Source organism: Eleutherodactylus coqui, chromosome 11 (assembly GCF_035609145.1).
Source record: "Eleutherodactylus coqui strain aEleCoq1 chromosome 11, aEleCoq1.hap1, whole genome shotgun sequence".
Lineage (NCBI taxonomy): Eukaryota > Metazoa > Chordata > Amphibia > Anura > Eleutherodactylidae > Eleutherodactylus > Eleutherodactylus coqui.
Window position 1 is genome coordinate 103,054,881 of NC_089847.1, and position 23,722 is coordinate 103,078,602.

Genomic DNA, 23,722 nt, shown 5'->3' on the forward strand with positions numbered 1-23,722 from the left:
ACCCATAAAATTACGCCTTCATTCACAGAACGACTATCCCTCCTATGTGAAAGCATACTAGCAATAGTTGGGATGGCTGTCGGGCATTTAAGTGCCCGACAATTGTCCTGTGTAAAAGCACCCTAAGTTATATAAGGGAGGAAGAGACACTACTCAATAGACAGGGGCCGCCACCTTGCTGCTCACCATGTATATAGCAAGTCTACCCTGAAAACACCCATAGAGCAGCGTGAATCCCCACCACTAACATCTCTTAAAGGGAGCTTGCACCAAATAACCTGTAAGGGAAGCACCCCCTTTGAACAGCCAGAGGGACATTGGCTACATACACCTTCGGGCCTACTAGATGATGTATGTGTAGGGCTTTCTGCATATAGCATGAGCCAAATGCACAGAGACCACATGGAGCCTCTGTAGCATTACAAACAATAGGCACTCTGTTTGCTACATAGTGCTTCTGCACAGCGCTCTACTGCAGAGGTATTTCAATAATATCGCATCCGATGGAACATGAAAGAAATTTTAACTTGGTTCAATTCCAAATTAATTTCAATATGACTTCCATATGCAGTCAAAGGCATACAGAGTTACAGTATGGACCCATAGACTTCTACGGGTGTCATATAATGGATGTTGACAACTTGGAGTTCATATACAGATATGTGCATGAGGCCTAAGACTCAGTGTCTTATGAAGATTGTCTGCTAATTGTATTTGTGTCTTCATGCAGGGGTATCCGATTTCTGCAGATATTGCGAATGTTGCATGTGGACCGACAAGGTGGCACGTGGAGATTACTTGGCTCTGTGGTTTTCATACATAGACAGGTATGTTGTTACATCAGATCTGAATGGATTGTAAATTCTATAGCCTATATGAATAGGCTGAAACATGTTGCCGTATTTACAAAGTAGTTGAATATTAGCTCTGAGGTCAATACTAGGTGAAATGTATCTTGGTTGCATTCTTAGCTATGTAATCGGTGCCTTCTCTTCCAGGAACTGATAACTACTCTCTATATTGGATTCCTTGGTTTAATTTTCTCCTCGTATTTTGTGTACCTGGCTGAAAAAGATGCAGTAGATGGGTCTGGAGAATATCAGTTTGGCAGCTACGCGGACGCTCTGTGGTGGGGAGTGGTAAGCAAAATCAAATCGCTTGGAAATTGAGTAATGGCCTTTAATATGCAATATGTTCTAGTTGTGGGGGTGGAAATCTTGATAAAATATTCCTTGGAGGACCACCTACCCGCATCATCAATCTCAATGAATTGCATAACCTAGGAATTTTATCCGACATATAAACTCATAAGGGGGGTAATTTATCAAGCTAAAAATGGCTTTACAAAATTGCAGATTATGGCTTAAACCTGTAGAATTGAGCACAAAACAAAGATTGTGACTTTTTAAAAAACGTTTACACTGCGCTCAGCAGTTTCTAAGGTAGTAGGTGTAGCTTAGTCGGAGAGGAAATGGGAGAGACTTTTATTTTGTAGCAGCTGATCTACCCGGCTTCACCCGATTTTTAATTTCATAAAGGTGTTTACGTGTTGTTTGCATGGAAAACTTTATGAAGTCAAGGTTCCTTTAGAGTAACCGAGGAATAAAATATCTATACACATAGAGGAGCGTTAGATTCTCCTCAGGCTGCATGTACTGATGTCCCTCTGCAGAATGTGCCGCCCCTCCCAGTCTCCTCATTTAGGACCTAAGGAATGCTCACACTAAATTTCACACTTGTACGACACAAGTTACGTTACATGGGGGTGCACTTGCTTTTGAAAATATCATTGAATAATCAACTTGTGACCCTTTTACTTTTCCTATTTAGGACCTAAAGAATGGTCGTGCCAAATGTAATGTTTGTGCAACACCAGGAAGCTAATGAATTAGCTTAGGTACATTACATAGGGGTGTCAATACTTTTGCACTTAACATTGAATTATCGAGTTCCGACCCCTTTACTTCATTCATTGAGCGATGCTCGTTCCTGTATAAGAGCATCGGAACAATCATCCCTGGCATGGCCTGTCAGGCATATTGCACCGACAGGTTGTCCCGTGGACCCTTAAGGTGCTTTAGGATGGAAGGCTTATTCAAAAAATTGTTCAAGTGAGCAAAAGTGAACAATAATCGCTTGGTCTAAACTCAAGCAAACGACTGAATGGTGAACGAGAATCGGTCTCTTTTTTTTTTAATTGGGCCATTTTTGGAAGGCATGAAAACCATCGTTCACTTATCGTTCGGTTTAACCCCTTGAGTGGCAGGTTTCCTACCACCCTGTCGTGCCCACCAGGGCAGGTTTTTTAAAATGGTCTAATCATTGAATTTCAACTAGTTTTGCAGTTGCGTCTCAAGAGCCATAACTTTTTCATTTTTCCATTGACATGGCCATATGAGGGCTTGTTTTTTGCGGGACAAGTTGTGATTTTTTAAACAGGGGGGAGGAAAAAAAGAAATGGGGAAAAAAGAAAAAAAGGGGCCATGTCATTAAGGGGTTAAATAATGTATTAACTTCCTTCTCTGGATCATTACGACGCACACGGATACCACATGTGTGATTGTATTTTTGATTTTTTACAAAGTAAAGGGAGACAAGTGGTTTTATTTTTTTAATTTTTTTTACTTTTTATTTTTTTTATTTTTTTTTTTGTCCCTTTAGGGGACTTCCACAGGGACCCATCAGGACCCCTGATCACATTCCGGGGGTCCGATGGTGACAGCACTTTACATGCTGCAGTGACAGCCCTTTACATGCTGCAGTAACATAGACTGCAGCATGTAAAGGGTTAACACAGCAGAGATCGGAGGTTTTCTCTGATCTCTGCTGTTAGAGCAGGTACCTAGCTGTCCTCTGACAGCCAAGCACCAGCTCTCCCTGCCACAGAGACCATCGGCTTGCTTCTGACAAGCCGATGGTCTCTATTGCAACCTGTAAACAAAGCAGGAGGTTGCCGACATGTCTGCAATATCTTCTGCTGGTTTTTCAAAGCCCTTGCTTTGTTCTCTGTGGGTCTGTGCAGGCAGAGCACACTGTCACAGCTTGTGGCATTGTGCTCTGCAGCTCCCATAGTGATACATAGCCCGGAAATCTTCCGGGCTATGTTGCTATGAGCAGTGGAGCTCATCCCTGGAAATTTTCCAGGCGTGCCACTCAAGGGGTTAAACGGCGTTCATTCAGTCCCCCCCCCCCCCCCCCCCGGCACTTGTACAGCGAATGTGAAAGATTCAATGATTCTTATTTGAACGAGCCAATGATGTATCTACTGTATAAACAGGCTACATGAGAGCAAACCAGCTAGCTGTGATGTCACGCGCTCATTCAAACAAGAATCGGCTCATCTAAAATCACCCTAAAGCTCCATTTACACGCAAAGATGATTACTCAAAATTCGTTCAAAAGATAAGATGATTAACCGTTTGAACGATCATTTTGCATAAGCTGCTAATGGGCACTAATGCCCATTATTCGCTTATTAGCTTCATGTACATGTAAATGAGCCTCCCTGCGCTGTATGCAGATAACAGCAGGTGGTTTGTTGTCTGCATACAGCTCCTTTGTTCTCCAGCGGGACTGCAGCTGAATACATTGTAATCAGCTTTCCCCATGGAGAAACGCAGCGTGCCGTCCCTGCCATCAGTTCTCTGCTATTGGCTGTAAGATGGATTTTAAGTTGAACTAAAAATCATTGTTGGGCCAAAACGCAAACAATGGTAGCATTTACACGCAATCACTCGCTCAAAAGACATCGTTTGAGCGAATTTTGAGTGATAGTTCTTGCATGTAAATGGGGCTTTACTCTTTAGCTTAACTCTTAGCATGGTACATGTGACATCACGTTCTGTTTTCTTGGTTTACTTACGCTTCAAATTGCTTTACAATGGCTTTTGTCATGTTAGCAAAAAAGAGCAATAGCTTTTTAATGGGTTAAGATAACTTTTTACGCCGTGCTATCACAGTCCAGGTAAAATTTGTCCTATCTGCAATCTGCGGTAGACTGGATATCCTTGCCTTATGTCCATTGGCTATATGTCTTAAACCAACATCTATCTTCTCTCTAGGTTACTGTTACTACTATTGGTTATGGAGACAAAGTCCCCCAGACATGGATCGGGAAAACAATAGCATCCTGCTTTTCAGTCTTTGCCATCTCATTCTTCGCATTGCCGGCGGTATGAGTGTTTACTTTTTCCATATGGTTATAAAGAAGCGTGGGATAGATTGAGGTCATTTCAAAATTCGCCTACAGGAATTCTTTCTCTGTTTATCACACCAGCTCTGGTGATAACCATTACTATAGTATACATTAATACCCTTGTGGACTAGCGCTTTATCAGCCTTTTGTAATTTGATGCCCCCATTACCTTGCTTCCTGGCGCACACTTTCCAGTCCTTTCCAGACCCGGTCTGCGCTGCTTCTTCTGTAACACTTTCATACAATGCTTCTTCCCCCTAAAGTTACATGCAAAACCCTTCTGTGTATCGCCAATACAATTCTTTGATTTCCGCTGCAGCTTTTCCAAAGTACTACTAGCTGATCCATAGAAGAATCGGCCTTGTTTCAAATTTCCACCTGGAAAAGCGTACCTGTTCCAATTAATGGGACGGGGGTTTTGGCGTAGAATCCACATGGAATTCATGCTGGGTGGAAATACCCTCGGGGGTCCAGATGGGGCAGAGAGTCTGCATGGAATTTCTGCAGCATTTACAGCAGTTAAGTGGATGAGACTTTGAAAACCTCATCCACAAGCCACAAAATGTGTGGAAATTGACATGCGCTGCAGAATTCACCTCTTCTTCTCGATGAGGGGGTGAAAATCGTAGAGAAATCCGTGATATAACCTGCTTCAAAATCTGCACCAGATAGTGCAGGTATGGAGGCAAGCTTTCAGCTGCTGATCTGCTGCAGGATGGGCCCAGTGTAGACCCGGCCTTAGGCTGCCTTGAGATTTTTTTTTTTTTATCTTGCTGCGAGAAAAACTGCAGCCTGTCCTATTTTTGGGAGATTCTATTGAAGAGTCACCCATTCTTTACTATAGGAGCAGAAAACAAAATCGCATTGCGCTTGCATTTACATGTAAATTTCATGCGAGTGCGTTTTTGCTTCCCTAGGGAAGAATGGGCCATTTTCAAGCATATATTTTTAACGCACGTGAGAATTGCATGTGCAGCGATGTGAGCGGGATGCGATTCTCGCAAAGCATTCGCACTTGCATTGAAATTGCTGCACATAATGATGATCTCCTGTGCCTCCTGAATTTAACATTTGTCTCTAGTCTCCTATAGCTTCCCCCCCTATCTCCGTCCTTTACACTACACAGTATCTCCACAAACGCATATTTTGGCCACCGTTGCCCCTTGTACACAAACCCTTATCGTCCCCCTTACATGACCTCTCATCCCCCACATCCTGCTGCCCCCTTTTGACACATCCCCAAGTCCCCCTGTGACATATAGGCCACCTTCCCTACAAGTCCTCCCTGTTTTCAGTTGAGCGCCCCCTGGTATTCCCTTTCACAGTCCCTCTTTATATTCTCTGAAGTGTGTTAGAATCTGGCGCCATTCGACTTTGAGCCACAGTGTCTGCTTCATAAAGAATGGCTAGAGTAACAAGCAATTCTGTTCTTTCTTCAGGGTATTCTAGGCTCCGGTTTTGCCTTAAAGGTACAACAGAAGCAGCGACAGAAGCATTTTAATCGTCAAATTCCAGCAGCTGCGTCTCTCATTCAGGTAGCAAATCTTGAGCGGGTTGGTAATCGTTGACTTGGGGACTTGAGCAGAAGGTGCCAACGTTATATCCAGTAATCATATGCAGAGGGTCGTAGTATCTGTGATAACTTGCTATGCAGATATAATCGACTTTTGGTAAAATATACTCGCCAATAACTTTTTACATCGTGTTTTGCAAGCAAAATAGTAAACCCTTTCTTAATCCCTTGAGTGGCGGGTTTCCTACCACCCTGTCAGACCGACCAGGGCAGGTTTTTTAAAATGGTCTAATCATTGAATTTCAACTAATTTTGCAGTTGCGTCTCAAGAGCCATAACTTTTTCATTTTTCCATTGACATGGCCATATGAGGGCTTGTTTTTTGCGGGATAAGTTGTGATTTTTTAAACAGGGGGGAGGAAAAAAAGAAATGGAGAAAAAAGAAAAAAAGGGGCCATGTCATTAAGGGGTTAAATAATGTATTAACTTCCTTCTCTGAGTCATTACGACGCATGGATACCACATGTGTGATTTGTATTTCTGATTTTTTACAAAGTAAAGGGAGACAAGTGTTGTGTTTTTGTTTTTTTTTTGTCCCTTTAGGGGACTTCCATAGGAACCCATCAGGACCCCCTGATCACATTCCGGGGGTCCGATGGTGACAGCCCTTTACATGCTGCAGTCACATAGACTGCAGCATGTAAAGGGTTAACACAGCAGAGATCGTAGCTTTTCTCTGATCTCTGCTGTAAGAGCAGGTACCTAGCTGTCCTCTCACAGCCAAGAACCAGCTCTCCCTGCCACAGAGACCATCGGCTTGCTTCTGACAAGCCGATGGTCTCTATGGCAACCTGTAAACAAAGCATGAGACTTAGAAGCAGGAGATTGCCGGCATATCGGCAATATCTTCTGCTGGTTTTTCAAAGCCCTTGCTTTGTTCTCTGTGGGTCTGTGCAGGCAGAGCACAATGTCACAGCTTGTGGCATTGTGCTCTGCAGCTCCCATAGTGATACATAGCCCGGAAATCTTCCGGGCTATGTCGCTATGAGCTATGAGCCGTGGAGCTCGTCCCGGAAAATTTCCGGGCGTGCCACTCAAGGGGTTAAAGGGCCACTCCAATTATTTTATTTTTTTTAATTTATAATGTAGCTATCCCCCCAGTATATATAAATTGGCTAGTGTTACCTTGGCTAGTTATTTCTTTGTCTAAGTCTCCCAGTCTCTTTTTCCTTACATGGTCATGTAATCTTAATTCTGACCAGCTCAGATTTACTTGGGGTTATGTATTCATTTTCTAGTCATAGTCTAAGCCTGTGTGATGCTGTTGGATGATCCCTACCACTGCATCTGCTTAGAATGAGACTCAGATACTCCTGTCACAGTTGCTGATGATGATCACACCGCTCCTGTCACACAGTTGTAATAGAGGAGATCACAGCTTATCCTTCTGACTGTATACTTATGGTGTATAGCTTATTTAGAGGACTAGAGCAGGTAATGATAATTGAACTGTTTCCCCCAGCAGCCGAAGATATTTTGGTCTTCAATCTGTCAGTAATTTATAGAATAGAGCCGGCCGCTAGTATTGTCCAGAGAAAACAGAACTTTGCTATTTTTGTTCCATACGGAAAATGTAATAGCAGGGTCTCTCTAATACCCTGTGGGCTTCTGTTTTGCATTGAGTTGTTGGTGATGACAGCTTCTTCTATCTCCAGACAGCATGGAGGTGTTATGCAGCCGAAAATCCAGATTCTGTATCATGGAAAATGTATATCAGGAAGACCCCACGTAGTCAGCAAGTTGTATCTCCTAGCCCCAAACCAAAGAAGAATGTAATGGTGAAGTATGCTTTGCTTTTTCTGAAACCTATTTCCTGGTCACTGTAAGGGTGGCCAAGACTCGATGTAAACATATGAACAGGCATCACTGCAAACCAAAGGCTTAAAGGGGTTTTCTGTGACTGAACTATTTATATCCCCAGGATTGGTCACCAATAGTTGATTGGCAGGTGTCCGCAGCTTAGGATCCTCACCAATCAGCTGACTGAATTGACAGTGGTGCTTGGATGAGCGCTGCCATCACTTCAGTTTATACCAGGCACAGCACTGTATATTGTATAGTGGTTGTGTCTGATATTGCAGCTCGGTCTAAACTGCTATTAGTCTATGTGACCAATGAACGTCATGTCATAGGTCTGAGAAGAGGCCACGGTACTCGCTAAGCCACCACAGCCTCTTCAATCAGCTGATGGGAAGGGATCCTAAGTGGTGGGACCCACCAATTAACTATTGATGGCCTACCCTAAGGATAGGTCACCAATAGTTTAGTCCTGGAAAACCACTTTAAAGGGGTTGTCCTATCTCAGCATTAAGATATGCCATCATGTTGTGTAATTTAAGGGTCCAAACTCTGGGACCCTTTCTTCCTCTTAACTTTAAAAGAACACAGCCACCTTACTGCTCAATGATGTCTGTACTACCAAAGCCCTCATCATTAATGTTCCTGATCCCTGCATTGCTTCAATAACACTTCTATCATGATTGCTATGGGCAGAATGCACGATCTGTAATCATGAAAAACCGCAAGTACTAGAATACAATTTAATTATATCTCAGTCATAACTTAAAAGTTAATTGAGATCATCAATATTAAAACTATGCCACTTGCCATGTTCCTGCCCAACCATAGGTTATTCAACTTCTGATTCCAGGGTTGCCCTCAAACCTGGCATGCTATATGGTTATCATATTGATGGCTCGTTAATAAAAGTGCATTCCTATTTAAATTGGTAATGGTTTTACAGTACTGTTTTTTAAATTGTGTTTGATGCCCATAGAATTCATATGAGGAAGGTTCTTGTTTTTTTCAGGATGGGGACATTGTTGAGCATTGAGGTGACTTTTTTTACAAAGAGGATCTTTCAAAAAAACTGCTTATTCGTGCATTTTGCATCGAATTGGCTGGATATCTTGCCAGCTTATTTAACTTAACCTGTTAACGGGCTCATACTGCCCAAAGCACCAGGCAGTATGAACCCAGGACAGGTATAGCCATTACCCCGATGTATGTGGTGCTCTGAAACACTATGGCATTTAAGAATAAGTACAATTTGAAGTTGGATCTAGAACGGAGCTCCAAGTCATAGGGGTGGGCCGCGATGGCCTCTGCCAACCCGCAGCATGAAGACTGATGGCTCTCTCTATACACAAGAGGGAAGAGCGGTCAGTCAACATGCTGCAGGCGTGTAGAGGCGATGCGGCCCGACTCTTTGACTCAAAGCTTCATCTCGAGTCAACCTTCAAAGAGTATTCTGAAACACTGTAGCTTTTCAGAATAACACATCAACAAGGGCAATGACCAAATCTGTCCCGCGTTGATGTTGCCCGTTGTTCGAACCTGATGACAGGAACTACAGTTAAAGATTCCTTCTTTGTTGAGGGGACCTATTTGCATATAGCTTCCCATGATGCATTGCCTTTAAGTTTTCCTAAGGAGAATGTGTGTTCCTGGGAGGCTGATAGATTTGCCTCGTTTTTTTCCCCCCCTCATTTATACTTCAGATAGCAGGTCAGTAATACATATAAATATATGTAACAATGATTATATTTCTAGATTAAAAGGAAAAAAACGCGCACAGAGAAAGAGGAAGGCACCACTGAGAAGATGCTAAACATTCCACATATCACATATGATCACGTTGCGGATGATCGGAAAAATGAAAGCTTTTCAGTGGAAGCATATGAGAATACAGGTAGTAATATTACCAGGTCTGTTGATCTTCAACAATATATCCAAGTGCAAGGATTTGGATATCAATACCTACAAAATTACTAGAGATCTAGAGCAGATCTTGATCTAGTCCAGAGCTGCATTCTGTTGGCTGCTATTCGAAATGGTCAACATGTTTCTCAACAGACCTCTCCCGAAAAGTTTATCTGGGCTTCTAGAATGCAGTAAGACAACTGCTTTTCCTACATTGGGCTACAGTGCACTCTCCAAAATGTACATCGCCATAGCCAGTAAGGAAAGTTGGGAATGTTTACCTTTTGAAGTCAGCAGAATTGTGAATGCAGCTCTAGAGTATAATATCCGCTATAACTCAGGACCTGCACTAGACAGTCTAAATCTATATAAAAAGCAAACTGAACGACTCGGCTTGTAAATAACTCCTTAAAGGCTTTTCTCTGGTTACTGGACAACACTCCCCCTCTAGTAATCCCTGTGCTAAAGTAAGAAGAGGAGCAGTACTTGTTTCCTGCCTCCATAATACAGCGCTGCAGGCCCGCTGTGGTCTCGGTGTTTGTTTTTGACAGATGAGGTCACTGAAAGTCAGGAGACCACCACACACAATCGGAGGATGCAGCATCATCTCTCGTTCTTTTGGCTTTAGTGCTCACATACTGGGTACCATGACGCCAAGACTTTGGGAACGTGACCGCTATAGCCTCTGATTGGCTGCAGCGGTCACCTAATTTCTGGTGGCATGAGCAGCACCAACACACATCGGGACCATGTTGCGGCTGCTGCGCTGGATCCTGGTGGCAGGAAACAGATTAGTACTGCTCCTCCTTTTCTTTTAGTATACTAAATGGGGCATGTTGTCCAGTAAGCCGACAACCCTTTAAATATATGAACTGCTGTGCGATTAGCTGATCACTGTGAGATTGACCCCTACAACAGCTTATTTTGCTTATGGCCAATGCTGGGAAGCTTATGATTCCCATTAGCATAAATGTCCATCTTTGTAATACTGCACACTGACAGGTCGACTCTACCTGAGCAAGTATCACTGCGCGTTAGTAATTGCAAAATACAGGGGAGTCATAGGATTCTGACTCCGTTGCACATGGACAACTGATTTTCCTATACTTGACACTTTGCCTACTTTTCTAGTTAACCCTTAAAAACTTTTTAAGTGGGTTGGACCCGATGACCCTGGAGGTCCCTTCCAACTCTACCATTCAATGATGAAATGTAACCCATTCTATGTATTTAGAAACTTAAGGAAGATTCACTGGTGGTGGTGGGGAGGGAGAAGGTGATTTAAGTCCTGGTTAAGCAAAACTTGGAAAATCTACTGATTCTGTAATGTGTAACCCCCTACAGTAACCAAAAAGACCTTTGGGCTTTTGGACATTGGCACTGGACCTTTCATCAGAACAAATAGTTTCACAGAGGATCTTGATATGGAAGGCGATACGTTGCTGACTCCAATAACTCACATATCAGAGTAAGAACTTGGATGTTGGTTTGTGACACATCATGGCAAATGGTTTATAGTTCGCTCGATGATTATGTGCAATGAATCGTTGACACTTCTTGTCTTGTAACAGGCTACGAGAACATCACCGAGCAGCAGTAAAGGTCATTCGCAGAATGCAGTACTTTGTGGCAAAGAAAAGGTTCCAGGTGCGTTCCTTGACATTAGGCTCTGGAGTTTAGTTTTTGGTAACCCTGCCCATTTCCCTAGAGTGATGGGTAAGAATTACATGGTTCTTACAAAAACAAGTCGATATGAAGCCTTATACAATAGTTGGCTGTACGCTTCTTAGACCATTTTCCCTGAAATTTGGATTCCGTTGTCAAATAAAACCTAGTTTTGGGGCTACAGGGCAATTGTTGTCACTGGTTGCTCCTACATTGCTTTGTTTGATCTTCTTGAAGATATGGCAGGAAAATTGCTTGTAGGCCCACAGCACATTATATTACACTAGTTTAGCTTTGGCTATAGGCTGTGACTATGGAAAGTTTCAATGGCTTTGCAGAAGGACCCAGTGTGTTGATTCCAGTCATCTATTTTGTCACTCGGTCATAAAAGAGGTCTTAAGATCTTATGAGGAGAAATTCCTCTTCATAAACAGATGGCTAAGCTATGGGATGACGGGTTTCATCCAATTTAGCGGTCTACGATCTAATTTCTTAACTCAGTGTTTTCCAACTCCAGTTCTCAATGCACCCCAACAGGTCATGTTTTTAGGATATCCTATAGTAAGAACACCTGTGGCAATGTCTGAGCCACTGACAATACTTGCACCACCTGGTTAATACTGAGGAAATCCTGAAAACACGACCTGCTGATGGATGGTCATGAGGATTGAAGTTGGGAAACGCTGGCTTTAACTCTTCAGCTCATTGCTGACCATTGTACCCAATATGGAGCTATTTTTGTCTAACATTGGATTTAAGATGATCTTAAAGGCCCTTTTCCATGGCACAATTGTCATACAAATAATCATTAGTTTGCATGATAATTGTTAGATTTAATTTTGTGTGGCATTAGATTTTCATTAATTGGGTCCTTCATATTGTTCTGCTGCATTTTTTAGTATGAACAGGCATCGTACAGTTGGCCGAATAGAAATAAGTGGCAGAAGAGGAGGTTATGACCCAATGATCGATCAAAACTACCAAATTATTGTTCAGTGTAAATGCCTGCAAAGCGAAAAATATGCTTTTGTCAGACGCCAATGCTGTTCGCATGCTTGTTCTTATTTATTTTGCCCTGTAAAAGGGCATTAAGTGGTCATTAGGGGCTTGACTACCATAAAGGCAGTACTTTTAGCTGCTATGGCACTCATCGAGAGACTCTCCTCCATTCACGTTGGCCTTATTCCCAGGAGGGATGCTTCATACTATGGGTAAACAATAGGAGGGAGAAGAAGTGCAAAGAAGCCTCCGTTCTGGTATGCATTCCAAGAGGAAGGCTCAATGTAGGCCCTAGCGTTTGGGCTAGTTTGAGTCCATTCCAAATTGCGTCTGATGCCATGCCCAGTATAATCTCAAATTTTGTTATTCTGTATTCTTGTTTTATATGTATTTGCATTCTTCATAAAATGACAACGTTGCTAATCCTCCTGCAAATATATTTATACATTGGGATTTTGGTGTTACCTTAAATTGGATTTTTAGTATTCCATTTCTCTACTATTTGTTACTGTAGTATTGTTTCATGGGGAATACAAAATGGACATGTTGTGAGGGCTGACAGATCTTTATGCGGTATAACTAATTTGCATTTTTTTAAAGGCTCGTGTTTCACCATCCATGACTCAGTTGCCATTCTCTGTTACGGCTTGGAAGTGCTTGTCATGCAGGAATCTCTTGTAGTTATAATTATAGACCAATTCTGAGTTTTACAAGTTTCCTAACTTCCTCTAATAGTCGAAAAAGCATTGATCACGCTTCATTTCCTCTTTTTATTTACAGCAAGCAAGGAAGCCCTATGATGTACGTGATGTCATTGAGCAATACTCACAAGGTCATCTTAATCTGATGGTCCGAATCAAGGAACTCCAGAGGAGGTCTGAGCAAGCTTCTTGTATTTTTAAAACATTACTCTTCCAGTTTGAAAGAACTGGTTAAAGGAAGCAGTGTGTGTGTGTGTGCGTGCGTGTGTGTGTGTGTGTGTGTGTGTGTATAGCTTCTGATTTGCTAGTATACAGCAATTTAGGCTCTGGGCAGAAATACTCTTCCATAATAAAAAAAAAATTTGTATTCTATTTAATATTATACTAGTGTGATGCAATGGACCTGATTTTATACGTTTTTTGTTATTTTTTTTACCCAGACTGGACCAGTCATTGGGGAAGCCTTCAATGTTCCTTTCTGGATCAGGTAACTGATTGATTGACTTCCTCTTTGTAATACGGATTCTACTTCCTAATGATATACAATAATTATTCTGTTTTTGAAAAATTGACAATAGCAATGGTAATACCACTGGCCAAAAGTAGAGTTCAGGCCCTTCTACATGACAGTTCTTGTACGTATAATCGTTAGATTGAGTGGTTGGCACGCTAATTGTTAAGTGTAAAGGCGTGCAGTGACCGAAGATAAATCCTTAATTACCACTGATTGGATCTTTCATGCGGAACTAAAAATCCTTTGTTTTGCTGCAAATCGTTTGGTATAAACAGGAGTTGTAACAATTTGCTTAATAGAAAGCGGCGGCAGAGGAGTTGATGGGAGGCGCAGTTATCATCCAATGAAGGATCAATACTACCGAATTATTGTAAAATGTGAATACATGTCAAGCTGATGATATGCGATCTCTACGTCCCTGCCGCTTGCATGCGCTGCCAATTTATCTTGTAGTGTAAAAGAGCCTTTGGATACCCGATTGCTTAAATCTCCTCTTAAAGGGATAACCTTGGGATGCTTTGTCCTTGTGATATGTCCTTGTAATAATGAGTGAGACCATTTTGAGGGGTTGTCCAGGATTTGGGAAAAGGTCTCCTGCTCCCCTCTGACTTCTATTTGTATGCCTAATGCCTGATCACCGCTATTTTTTAACGTGCAGATAAAGTGAAGGATCGAGGCAATAATACAATTGGGTCAAGACTGAACCGCGTAGAGGACAAGGTAAGAGAAGAAGATAGAACAATCTTCTTTCCAAGATGTTATCCTGTTATGGGATACTAGTTCACATCATTCAAGTGCGGTTTCATGCGACTGTAAGCGCAATTGTGTTTTTCCCCCTAGTACTGTACTTTTTTGCGTACGCAGGGACTCTTCACAGGCGCACACAAAACGCCTCCGCCCTGATTAAAAGGCTAATTATCCTAAAGCGTTTCACATGTGTTCTTTTCCCCGTGGCTTTGCGCAGTGTTTCACGCATCCCCTTGCGTTTTGCGTGTGTATTTGTGCAACGTTCGTAGACTTCTATGGGGTCCTTGGTGCACAAATATGCAGGAAGATAGAGCCGGAAGTGCGAGCGCAAAAAAACTTAATGAGAACAAACCCATTGAGATCAATTTGTTCTATTCCTTGCGCAAGTACGTCTGTCTGAAGCCACCATAAGGGTATAGTCGCATGTAGCGGATTTTGGTGCAAAACCGCAGCAAAATTCACCCCTTCGATTGAAAGCGTGAAATCTGCTGCAGATCCGCATCAAACACCTTCTTCAAATTCTGCACCTAGTGGTGCGGATTTTGAAGTGATCTACACCAAAATGTGCAGCACAAAATTTATTGTAGAATTCTGTGTGTATTTTGCATGCATGCAAGTGTGTAGTGACTGCAGTTTTTATAGGGCGTATTCATCATTGCATTCAGAGCATGCTCGGAGTGTGGAAAACCTAGAAACCAGGACTGGAGTACCAGACTCTCTCCCTGGCTGGTTGTATCTCGCCTGTTCCCTGACGTTACTACAATCAACACCCCACTTGACAAGTGTGCTCACTGGACTTGTGTGGGTTTGTAAGAGGAATCCATACAAAGGCATGGACAAAATTATTCACCCAGGCGAATATTTAATTGCACGATGTGTGAACATTCACACAAATATTCAGTTGCAAATGTGAGGCCCCCGAACCTCGCGCAAGAGTTGCCGACGACCACCTTGAATATATAGAGCTGTGCCATCAGAAGAGTGCAGCAGATGCAGCTACAGGTGTCAGCAGCAGTAGGTGCTGCTTGGCACAGCAAAGGGCTCCAGGACTATAAGAGGGGACAAAAGAGGACTGCATGGTCTGTCGCGGTGGCCAGTGATCCACTTGGCAGTACAAGCGCACTGTCTCCAATCTGGGGAGCACTGCAGAAAAAGGCCCCGAAGACTGGGGGGTGAAAAGGAAGACCAAAAGGGCCCTGAGAACCAGGGGCTGAAGTTAGAGAGCTGAGAAGATCATAGAATGGACTGGCATCATGCGCAGTTGAGGGTATGCCTCTTGCCAATGCACGCAAGAGGGGCTGGCCTCAGAAAACACTGGTGGTGTGCACACATGGCAAGGACAACGGGCTCGGATACCAGCGAAGAGCTGGGATTGTGTTATTTTGTAGGAATCTAGTTTGGGATTATGGACGTGGAGAGTTTTATGCTGAGGGTGTTGTTGATATTGTGTTTCTTACATTCAGCTATGCATAGCGTGCCATCACCTGGCATAAGATGAAAAGGTAGTCATACCAAGAGAGACCCTTAGGGAAAATAGGTAGTTAGCAATGTTTGGCATCTGTGTCGAGAGGGAGCCCGTACGGGGTGGGAGGAGGTCTGTGTTACATAAAGTGAGTTTGATAGAGGCCAACCACAAGGATTTAATGGACGGGTAACTTGCTGCTGCCAGAGGTTGTACACCATGTACCTGAGATGAGAAGTAACGTTTAAGTACCAGTGTCCTCCCATGAGTGACACCTATAATACTGCACTTTACAACACTGGCGTCTGTCACTGGCGTGAGGGCATTCACACAGGTTACACCAGTGTACCCCAACTCCAGTCCTCAGGGACCACCAACAGGTCATGTTTTCAGGATTTCCTCAGTGTTGCACAGGTGATGTAATTATCATCAGTGCCTCAGACATTGCCACAGGTGTTCTTACCATAGGATATCCTGAAAACATGACCTGTTGGTGGTCCCTGAGGACTGGAGTTGAGGACCCCTGGGTTACACAACTCTGACTTTGCCTTTAGGCGGGTTAAACTCCACATTCAGGGAGCACACTTGTCAGAGGGAGTATTTGGCCTCTGTCACACAGGCAACAGCGATGTCGCATCTATGTGCTGTGCGATATTGCTGCGTTTTCTAGCAGTGATTTTGTGGCACTACAAAGTCACGGGACTTTGTAGCGATCTTTTGCCAAAATTTTTGGGGGCACTTGAAATGTAAGCTCTACCCCGAAAATAAGCCCCAGCTACATAAAAAAATAAATTAAACCAAATAATGCGTTACTTAACAGGCGCTATCCGCTCCACCACTCTTCTTCCCTGGCAGTTCCGCGGCACTTTTTTGTAATCTTCAGCCACCACTTCCTGGTTTTTGGGTTCAAAAATCCCGCCTCCAGGAAGCGCTGGCTCTGATTGGCTGAGTCGTGGTGCTTGAGAACCAATCGCTGCAGCACTCCATGAACCAATCACAAATGCATCATATCACATGAAAATCGCAAGTTTGTGCTTTGCGATGCGATTAAAAAGGAGGCTCCGTGGGGAAACATGGGAGACTTTTAAAAAATCCACATCGCAAAAAGGACATGCTACGATTTTTTTTTTTGTCTTGCAACATGGCATGAGTAAAAACATTGCAAACGTGAGGGAAACCATTTCAAATCATTAGTTTCATTATTCGGCGTTTTTACTCACTCTTGCATCGTGTCAAAATCGCGCAATTTTCTCGCCAGTGTGAAGAAGCCCTTAATGGTAGTCCTGTCGGGGGAGAGACTGGATACAGCCATCCAGGAGTGGGAGGGAGAAAGCTGACAGCAGTCACTGCCTAGTACTACAACCATGGTTTCCATATTTTTCTGTGCTCTGAGCATACTCTGAGTGCAATGATGAATACGCCCTATATAACATGCATGATCATTGCTTATATGCATGCTCACTATGTACTTGCATGCATACAGAACAGAGACAATCCTCACTTATGCGTGTGCCAGCCACAGAGTTCCTAATAAAGATGGATTCTCATTGGGTGTATACTTGAGGTGGTAATTGTTTTGCAGGATGCCTCTGTATGGACTAGCGCAGTTGACTACACTATGCTATGCGGTTAAAAAAGAAAAGTCAATATTGATGCGTTCCTCGCTGACATATGGTGAAAGGACACTCATTGGGGCGCTATGAGTGCGTTTCGCTTATGCGCCGAATGCACTGAATTTACATTAATACTGGACACTAAGATTGAGTGTGAATACACCCCAACATATGGCCATCTGTAGATTGCACACACACTTAGGGCGCCTTCACACTGCTGATAAAATTGCGCAACGCGAGAGTGAGTGAAAACGCAGAATTAAGAAACCAATGATTTTCAATCGTTTCCTTCACATTTGCAATATTTTCACAGCATGCTCTATCTTTCTGCGTTTTTCAATCTTCCATGTACATCAGCCATTTTTACGTGGAGATGTGCCGCTGAGAACAATGATTTTTGCAGTAAAAAAAGCTAGGTGACAAAAGTCCTGCGTCCCCTACTCCTCACATGTGCAAACACTGCTCCATTCAATCCTATGTCACTAGAGGTGGAAGCAGCAACACATAGTGAAGAGAAGGGGGGGGGGGGGGGTCACAGTGGACACCGCTGTTCTTGAGATTTATGGGGGTCTCCGTAGTGAGACCCTCACCAATCAGACTTTTATCACCTATCTTATAGATACGTGATAAAAGGGTTGTGCAAGAATTAACTTTTAAGTGTGGGCTGATGCAGCCAGAAAACCTATGAGCTCCTGAAGTCTAAATCCATTTGACAAAGGTTGTCAACTAAAACAACCATTCCAAAGGGGTTGGCCGGGATTAGAAAAAGGGTCTTGTTCCCCTTCTCCAGATAAGTGCCATTATCTTCCACAGGCTGTCTCTGGTATTGCAGCTTAGTTCCATTCTCTACAATATTGGACATCTCTCATGGGCAAGAGTGGAACGGTTTGTGATTGCTGACAGCCCCACTAAGTCCAAGGGCCCTTTTTACATGAGACAACCTGTAGGGTACAGACCACCCAACAGTGCTCTCAGCGGTGCTTTTACACAGAAACTATCATGACTCAATGAATGGAAGTGGAGCAGCCGGGGCTCATTCTGGATCACCCACCTCCATTCACAGTAAACAGGCAGTTGTTAATAGATTCATGACTGCCTGCTTACACGGGCCAATCTTCACGTTTTTATGCATGCATTAACTGAATGATAATTCGTTCCGATTCTCGCTGGATCATGGGATTTTAAACCATTATCGCCCGCGTAAAAGGGCTCTAAGCCAGCACATACACATTTGATAGCTTGTGGCCAACAGTTATGTTTTCCAAAATGCCCATGTCTTTAATATCTTGCGAGCACAGAAAGCCATTGCCACACACCTATCTCTGGCCGTAGCTCCTCTCCTGAGAACAAAAGAGTCGGACAGGTGAAATCCAACTGTCCGATCCTTATCTCCCCTGACATTTGCCATCAGGAGAGAGTCAGTTGGCCACAATACAATTTCAATAGGAGTGATACCTTCCATTACACTTCTGGCCTTGACCACTGATGCGAGCATCTGACCCCGCTGAACTAACGGCAACCTGGAGATCAGCTGATCAGTGGAGATTTTGAGCTGCAGGCCTCGGCCGATCAACTACGGATAGCCTATCCTGAGGATAGGTCATTAACAGTAAATGCCCCGAAAACCTCTTCAACCCCTTAATGCCACAGGACATAAGTTTATGTCCTGGCTGGGGGTGGGGGGGGGGGGGGCGTTTAACATAGAATTATGCCCTGTGAATGGCACAGGCTCACAGATGAGCCCGCAGCAGGAACCAGCTGTGACTGATAGCTGGCCTCCTGCTGCAACAGCAGGGATCAATAAGAACAGTGATCCCTGCTGTTAACCCCCTACATGTAGGCTCCCTCTGTGAACCCTCTACATACCGTGATCAATGTATATCACGGTATGTAGAGGGTCCACAAAGGGAGCCAACTGGGACATAAAAAAATTGTAAAAACCCCAAAACTTTTGTTTTAAATCCCACACTTTTGGTATCGTGGAAAACATAATGACCTGTACAATAAATTGAACACCTTATTTATCCTACACAGTAAGAAACATTAAAAAAATGGAAGCAAAATGCGTATTTATTTTGTTTTTGCCACCCAAAAAACTCAATAAGGGTGATCAAAAAAACCATATGTACCCCAAAATGGTACCAGTAAAAATCACAGCTCGCCACACAAAAAACACAACCTCGAAGAGCTCCGTCCATGGAAAAATAAAGTTAAATTCCAAAAAAGGGTTTTATTGTGCAAAAAACTAAAATGAAATTGTGGCATCGTCATAATCGTACCAACTGGGCGAAATTTTTTTTTTTTTTTGTATTATTTATGCTGCATGATTAACGCTGGAAAAAAAATGGCAGAATTGATGCGTTTTCTCTCCCTTACCTCCAAAAAAAAGTTTAATAAAAGTTTTACACTTTACTATATGTACCCAAAAAGGATACTAATAAAAACTACAGTTTGCCACACAAAGAACAAGCCCTCATACGGCCATGTTGATGGGAAAATTAGAAAAGTTATGGCTTTTGAAAAGTGGAGACCAAAATCCTTGCGTCTTCTAGGATAAAATAGGCCGTGTCCTTACGAGGTTAACTTTTTTCTCTTATTTCTTTCCTTTTGCATTCGTAGGTGAGCCAAATGGACCATAAGCTGAATCTGATAACTGATATGCTTCACCATCTGGTAGCCAATCAGCAAGGCAATCAGTCTACGAGCAGAACACCTCACCGGAGCAACTCTCTGAACAACGGGAACAATCTCTCCGGTAGCACGCTGCCTACCTATGAACAGCTAAATGTGCCAAGACGAAACCAAGATAATACATCTTGATGAACAAGACACATGTTGTTGTGTCCATTTTTGAATCGGTTACCAAACAAACTGGTTAACGACTGTTCTCAATGCAGATATTCATTATTTTAATGAATGCATTTATAAGCAGAAAGTAAAAACGAATGAAGTAATTAGACTGACTTTCCAGTAAGTGTGTAGCACTGTAAAGGGCATCTTGTCTAGTCTCTATAGATCCTACCAGGGTTCATTGAAGGTTTCTTAGAGGAAGTAAGGGGCATTAAACATATGGGTATTGGTCCATGTAGGAAGGCGGCAGAAGGCGTCCATTGCTGTAACAATCCTTTCTCAGGAAGATTATGGGAGTGTAAAATCACTGGGGTCTTGCTGGAAAACTGTCAACTCAACTGAACAATTATCTTGATTTTTAATTTTATTAAAATACACTTTTTATGTTGATTTTTTTATTTTTTTTTTTCTTCAATTTTTCCGGACTAAAAATGTCCTTTTTGAGTAAAATAGAAATGAATATTAGACTAGGAATGACACATTTTTTTTATACAATGTAGCATATTTGGTGGAAATGGTATTATGTGTTTTTCTCTATGGTCACACAGTTCTCTTCATGGAATAATCTCTTGATGATTGATCGAATGTATTGTATTCTTCCTATCCATGTTGATATTCTCTGCACATCGTTCAGCTTTAGGTTCAACTTGCACATCATCTTACACTTTATTTCTAGATCTAATCTGCACAGAACATGGAGTAACTTTTTAGCTTTTTGTAAAGTTTTTATTTTTGTTTACTTATGTTGTACCGATCCTGAGTTGCAACACTTCATCCACAGTTCTACAGGCTGGTACTTGGGATCCGTCAGCGCGGTGCTGACAGACCCTCCCTTGACACTTTTTAGTTTGGCTCATATATTACAATGCACCTTACTGCACTACAATTTGGGAAGTTCTTTCTTTTTTTTCTCTATTTTCTCACCGCACAGTAACTTACGCAAATACTAAGATGTACAGAGCATGAACAAGCAGGAAGCTGAATGAATGTCCAAGTATGAATAGGCTGGAAGGCTATATTCAGATGAATAGATGCATTTCTGCTGCTGTCCCATACATGTGAATGAGGCGAAATCCTTGCACAAAATGCTAGAAAAAAACATTGAAATCTAATTGAATTTTAGTCCCAGCAATGGCTGCCCAAAAAAACTCCTGTGTGGATATTGACCATAAGGATATGATGCATTTTAGGACATTGAAAACAAAGTTTTTCCAAAGGACTCAACTTTTTTATGTAGATTATATCTAAATGTAAAGTGGAAACTTGTGCTGGAAGGTGACCTTCTACTTTGAAATGGGGTTCCCAAGATACCCCTTTAATGTGCTGCAAATCTGAAAATAAAGGCCTCGCCAATGAAGTGTGCCAAAAATGAAGTTATTTATTAGGCATTGCTAGGAGAACTGACCTCCACTATGGTAAAGAGATGGCCGATGCTTGCGCACTTCTAACTCGGTGTGTGATAATCTGTTGGATGACTGGGTACATTTGCAATAACTCCCACTATAAACGACTTCAATGAAGTCTGAGGCTTTTCTCGAAAACAGGGCATTTTTGGCACACACGCAATTGCTGAATACTTTATCTGCGGGTTTGCAGCACATTGGAATGGAATTCTCAAGATGGGAATATCCCTTTGTCTCCTTTATGATCAAAGGTATTATGCTAACCCCTTTGCCTGGGGCAATCGGCTGATCAGTTGTGTTCTACTCTCGGCACCCATGAGAAAAAGCTGATATTTTCAGTGGAAGCCATGGCACCTGAATGGCCTCCCTGTAATTATAAGGATGGCACATGGTCTACCCAACGGGAGCCACTCTTGAAAAGTGACATTCTATTCTGGCCCTAACTGAGAGGGTCCAAGCGGGAGACCCAGCCCTATGACGTTCATATGAACTAATTGGGCATATGAACAGAGGATGCTACCTTGGCACAACTTCTTTAACTGCCTCACAGAACAGCAGGAGAAATCGTAACCTCCGGCCAACTATTTATTAATGACTGCTTCTTCCCGTGTAACTGAAGTAGGCAACCTGGACTGACTGACTTTCATAGGGTATATAGTACAGTAGTATCTGGAACATAAATTAAAGCTGCTGGGCCTATCTATAATACTTAATTTATAGTACTAGTCTCCGTAAATGGGGACCAGAGACCTTATGGGCCCCCTAAGACTCTAATACTTTGGTGCGACCACATCCTCTGCACCTATTATCCTTATGCTCCTCATTAGCATTGCTGCTTTGCTGTACTGTTTAGGAAGGTCTGTTTATGGACCTACCTACCTATATGTCCAAGAGAAGACCACACTGCTAATCTTCATTGCATATTCAGTTGAACATGTACAGCTATACTTTCTTGGCTAATAAAGTTTATTTTTGCTAGGCTTTCCCTCTTGCTATGTACTGCACACTTTTGATCTCCATTTATTGCTTTAGTGCATGAGAAATAAAAAGTTATGCCACAGAAACCATACAATATCAGTAATGTGCTTCAAGATGTCACTTAGTTATATCTGAAAGCAAACCCTTCAATAGATGAGCAAAGTTTCATAGATCATGAGGGGCTCCAACCCAAGTGATAGAGTACCTGTAGAATGGGTCAGAGGGAACACCCTTCATATTATGATGTACCGCTAACCTTTGTCTATTCATCTTTTATTATTTAAGTGTTTGCCATTAGTTCTTTTCAAGAGGTATATTGGAGTGCGTTATTGATGTTATAGCATTGTTATTTAATAGGGGTGTAATGGTCACCATCTCCTATTAGCAGCCCTCATCTATTGGATATACGTAACCGGTAGTCTGTTTCTATGGTTTGGGCTATACCGCTCCTATTTTTTTCTTTCATTGTGGGCATCCACCTATTCAGTATTTTCAGAAAAAGTGAAACTTTTCGTGTGTTTGTGTGTGTATGTATACACTACTGGTCAAAAGTTTAAGAACACCTCAATGTTTTCCAGTTTTTGCCATTTGCAAGGTTTAATGTCTCAAATGTACTTTGAAATTAAAGCATGGAACCAATAAACAAGTTAAGATAAATACAAATAATGGATTAACTTTCTTACACCAAATTAAATCTACATTTTTGACTCTTCAAAGTAGCCCCCTCTAGCTAATATAACTGCTTTACACGATCAGGCATTCTTTCTACAATTGCAGTCAGATATTGTTCAGAAATATTTTTGCCCCAAATTGTTGCAGAAGTTCCCACAAATGTGCTGCACTTGCAGGTTACTTTGCTTTCATCCTTCTGTCCAGTTCTTCCCAAACAAGCTCAATGGGGTTTAAGTCTGGAGACTGTGCAGGCCATTCCATTCTTTAACGCCTACCAGCTGCTTCTTGTCATCTTTAGTAGTTCCTAGAAGTAGGTTTTCCATCATTGTCTTGCTGTAATATGAACCCCTGACCAACTACATGTAAATTGGAGGGTATTTCATGGGGTTGTTGATCCAGGGATTATTCCCTGTACCAGATTTGATTCAGGAAGGAATTTTTTTCCGTACAGGGTGACTACACACTAGCGTTTGCGAATTTGCTGCGTTTTTTTTCCAGGTGTCTATGGGGCTTTCTAATGTTAAAAACGCATTGAGGCAAAAAAAAAATCGCAATTTACCGCGAAATCTCTGCTTTGCGCGATGCGATTTTAACATTGACAAGTCCCATAGACCCCTGGAGAAAAAAAAACTGCTGCGAATTTCGCAG

General features: G+C 42.4%; 1 protein-coding gene across 1 annotated transcript in view; it reads left to right on the forward strand.

Annotated features, from left to right (window-relative positions):
• The window catches only part of KCNQ1 (potassium voltage-gated channel subfamily Q member 1), a 131,441-nt gene extending 108,945 nt beyond the window's left edge, over positions 1–22,496 (forward strand). Inside the window, exons 6-17 of the mRNA XM_066583214.1 lie at positions 731–827; positions 999–1,139; positions 4,062–4,172; positions 5,635–5,730; positions 7,424–7,546; positions 9,321–9,459; positions 10,815–10,938; positions 11,042–11,117; positions 12,915–13,009; positions 13,276–13,322; positions 14,008–14,069; positions 19,791–22,496. Of these exons, the coding sequence (XP_066439311.1) occupies positions 731–827; positions 999–1,139; positions 4,062–4,172; positions 5,635–5,730; positions 7,424–7,546; positions 9,321–9,459; positions 10,815–10,938; positions 11,042–11,117; positions 12,915–13,009; positions 13,276–13,322; positions 14,008–14,069; positions 19,791–19,991 (1,312 nt within the window). The 3' untranslated portion in view covers positions 19,992–22,496. The remainder of the gene's footprint in view (positions 1–730; positions 828–998; positions 1,140–4,061; positions 4,173–5,634; positions 5,731–7,423; positions 7,547–9,320; positions 9,460–10,814; positions 10,939–11,041; positions 11,118–12,914; positions 13,010–13,275; positions 13,323–14,007; positions 14,070–19,790) is intronic.
• The last annotated feature ends 1,226 nt before the right edge of the window (positions 22,497–23,722 follow it).